The sequence below is a fragment of the Macaca nemestrina genome, chromosome 15 (assembly GCF_043159975.1).
Source record: "Macaca nemestrina isolate mMacNem1 chromosome 15, mMacNem.hap1, whole genome shotgun sequence".
Classification (NCBI taxonomy): domain Eukaryota; kingdom Metazoa; phylum Chordata; class Mammalia; order Primates; family Cercopithecidae; genus Macaca; species Macaca nemestrina.
In genome coordinates this window covers 89,259,290-89,262,967 of record NC_092139.1, presented here as the reverse complement: position 1 = coordinate 89,262,967, position 3,678 = coordinate 89,259,290, and the positions used below count along the sequence as shown (strand labels likewise).

At 51.5% G+C, this 3,678-nt stretch overlaps 1 gene segment (V, D, J or C); it reads right to left on the bottom strand.

The window, feature by feature from the left end:
* Positions 1-1,213: 1,213 nt before the first annotated feature.
* LOC105498513 (immunoglobulin lambda variable 2-18-like) lies at positions 1,214-1,920 on the bottom strand. The segment is given in 2 exon segments: positions 1,214-1,746; positions 1,852-1,920. Coding segments are annotated over 2 exon segments (579 nt in total).
* Between the last annotated feature and the right edge of the window lie 1,758 nt (positions 1,921-3,678).

Below are 3,678 nucleotides of genomic sequence, written 5' to 3'. Positions count from 1 at the left end.
ATGGTCTTTGATATGGAGGACCAGGGCAGGGGCCTTCACTTCACTCTCTCTTTTTACCTTGAGCTGATTTACATCTGCCAAACAGAGCAGGTCTGCATCTGGCAGCCTTCCTCAGGTTGGGCCTGGCCGTCTGCTCTGGCCTCTGAATGCAGCCCAGCCTCACAGCCTCATAGCCTCACAGCTTGGCTGCAACTTCATGATCAGCTGGGAGCCAAAACCACCAAACCAAGCTGCGCCCAATTCTAGATGGACTGAAGTCACAAGATCACAGACATGTGTTCTTTTAATATGCTAAGTTTCATGAGTAATTTTTATGCATCAACAGACAATAAATACAATTTGGTTTTTGAAATAAATTTTAATGTGTTTATTTCAGGTAGACAACATGATGTTTTGGGATACACATATAGTAAAATAGTTGGTTTTTAATATAATGTGTTTAATTGAAGTTTAAGAAGTCTAAGCTGTATATAATAATAGCTATATTTATTAAATATAAATTTTGAACCCTGCTCTTGTCTAGTTCCTAATTATCACTATTAGTAAATTAATAGGGATTTGAACTACAAAAGTATTGACCTCCATGGAAACTAGAAATGCTTGATGTAAATGAGGAAGGGGGATGGATTCAGGTTAACCCTTCCCTGTGTAACCATTTTGGAAACTCTCATTCTACGGGTGGAGGTGGGGCTTCCTGCAACATGTCACTCCACAATCCCTGTTACCTGAAGGGGCTTGTGGGACATTGCCAGGACAGGGGCTTATTGATGTGAGGGGAAGAGGATTCTGAGAGAACACTGATTCTATCACTCAAAATCTTCCCAGCTCAGCAACCTGGGGTATTGGAGCAAAGTGAAAGGGCAGTAAAAACAAACAAAAAAGTGGATTCCTCTTTCTTCTTAATTCCTCAGAAACATCTTCAGATCTTCCTCACAGTGCTCACTGCTTGGGGACAGAGGTGCAGGGGATTAACCCAGCCAGGAAGGCCATCTTCACCAGAGTGTGGTGGATACAATGTCAAGTAAGATGTGGTTTCTGGAAACTACCCCTAATAGTGTCTGTCCAGATTGGTCTGCACACAGTGGGAGATTCCAGTACATTTAGGATGAGGATGTTCCTCAGAACAGCAGGGACTGCACCAATCAGGAAACTCATTGTCACTCTCCCTGAATTTAAAAAGCTAGGAATAGTCGCACATTCAGGGACAACAACACTAAAGCAAAAGGAAGCTGTCCCTGTCCTGGATGAGAAACCACAGAGCAGGTTTCCTTTTGGATTTCATAGTGGGAAAGGAGAGGAGCTGAGAGAGAGGAATTCTCAAGGACGTGTTGCAGGGAGCCCCTTGCACAGGGTGAGGAAGCATCTTCAGAGAAAGGAGGAAGTCTGAGAGCCCAGGGCAGGTTTTGGTCTCAGTTCCCCATGAACTTGGACCGCTGTGGAAAGTGTCGCTGGCCTCATATGAGCTACAGTAATAATCAGCCTCATCCTCAGCCTGGAGTCCAGAGATGGTCAGGGAGGCCGTGTTGCCAGACTTGGAGCCAGAGAAGCGATCAGAGACCCCTGAGGGCCGCATATTGACTTTGTACATCATGAGTTTGGTGGTCGTGCCTGGCTGCTGTCGGTACCAGGAGACATAGTTATAACGCCCAATGTCACTGCTGGTTCCAGTGCAGGAGATGGTGACCGACTGTCCAAGAGACCCAGACACAGAGGGAGACTGAATCGGGGCAGACTGAGCCCAGGACCCTGGAAAGGGAGAAACACACTCTGGTGAGTCAGTGCTGGGTCCAGGTGAGCTTGAGGAGCAGGAGACCAAGGATCAGAGGTCTGCCCCTTCCCTGGAGGTGTCACCTGTGCCCTGAGTGAGGAGGGTGAGGAGGAGCAGAGCCCAGGCCATGGTGGAGACGTCCAGAGAGCGCTGCCGAGACCCCAGCACTGGGCCTGGCCCCAGCCCTGTCTTACCCCCACTGCCTCAGAGGAGGGCGGGGCCTCCATGCAAATCTATGTCCTGAGCTCCTGTCCTCGCCCCACCCTCACCTGGGCCTGGGCTCAGAGATTTCTGCTTCCCTGGACAGCAGGGCTCATCTGGGGGGATTGAAACTCCTTGACTTGGATTTCCTGACACTGAGCCCATGACAGTCCCCAGGAAATGGAGCCAGCTTTGGGGTCCTTGTCCTTCCTGTGCTGCGGTTCATGGTGGTCCAGGACGGCTGTGGGGTCCCAGGATTTCCCTTCCCTTCTTTGTGGGGCCAGTGTGAGGGCAGGGCCCAGAGTGGCTTGGAGACACCCCAGCGTTCCCCTTCCCAGGGACCCCTCAGTCCCCCTCAGCCCTTCTAGGGCTCCTCAGGTCGGCTAGTTCCTCACACCTTGCTCTGCTCTCTGTGTCTGCAGGGGCCTGAAGCTGCTGTTTGGATAAATCTGGGGTTCATTTATTGGCCCTTCTAGAAATGCATTTATGGGGGCACGACAGATTTAGGACCCCAAACTGCTTCTGTCTCTTTAGGGGGACTTAGGAAGAAGGAGCTCCTAGGAGTCACCCCACATGAAGCCCAACAGGGACCTCCCAGGTCCAGGCCCACACTGTCCCCTGGTGGCCTCAGAAGGAGGAGCCCGAGGCCCAGGATCCTTCCCTGAGTCACAGCTGACAGCCCCTGCTCTGCCCTTTCTGCCTTTTGGTTCCCTTCCCAGCTCAATCCTAGGCCCCTGGTCCCTTCTCATCCCCTCCACGCTCCCTCCCCCAGGATGGAGTGCGTCTCCCACACCAGGGCTCCACATGCTCCTCTTGGTTCCTGTTTGCTTTTCCCAGAGGAGCGTCCCACAGGGTTGGTGCCCATGAGGCAGCTCTGGCTCAGGGCTGAGGAAACCTCACACATGAAATAAACCCACCCCCAGCAGGCAGGTGGGACAGGAACATGGGATGAGGAGAAAACCACTGGCTTCTCAAAATGTTGACAGAAAAAGTGTGACATGGAGAAGGCAGTGCTCACAACAGCTGTGACCAGCCTCATGGGAAGCAGGTTAGGGAGGTGTCCCAGGGCCAGAGGAGCTGAGGAAAGGTGCCCGGGGTTAGAATTGGGTCAGGGTTAGCACCAGGGACCCCTTCTGAGGGCGCGTGCGTCGCTCACAGTGTGACCCAGGACTTCCCTTAGTCCTGCCTTTTAGTTCACATTGAGTCCACCTCAGCCCAGAGCCGGGCGTCTCCCTGAGGTGAAGCCTCCCGACACAAGAGAGTGGCTGACCCCATGTGTTCTTCAGAAACTCCTGGGTTTGGGGTAAAGACTCCAATCACAGTGACTTCTCTCTGTCAGAATAGAAATGTAAACGTCCCCTCAGGAGATGGACTGGGGGTTCTGTGGTGTGAGTGCTTGGGGGAGGTGGGGGGACTGTCTTGTGTCACTGTCCCTGTTAGAAGACATTTATAATGGCACAGGAGAAGGGAGCCCTAGGCAAGGGTGAGAGGAGGGAAGAGTGGGCTCAGGGGCTCAGGTGAGAAAGTGTGTGGTGTGGGGAGGTGACAACTTTGCATTTGAGACTACTGTTTCTGCGTGTGTTATTTAGATATTTATGTGCTATGTTGCTACATGAATAGTTGTAAGAAAATAATGTTTCCATTTGAGATAGCGCTAAAATGGAATTAGGTCAGTGACCTGCTGAAATATCAGTGATGTTGATTGTGGA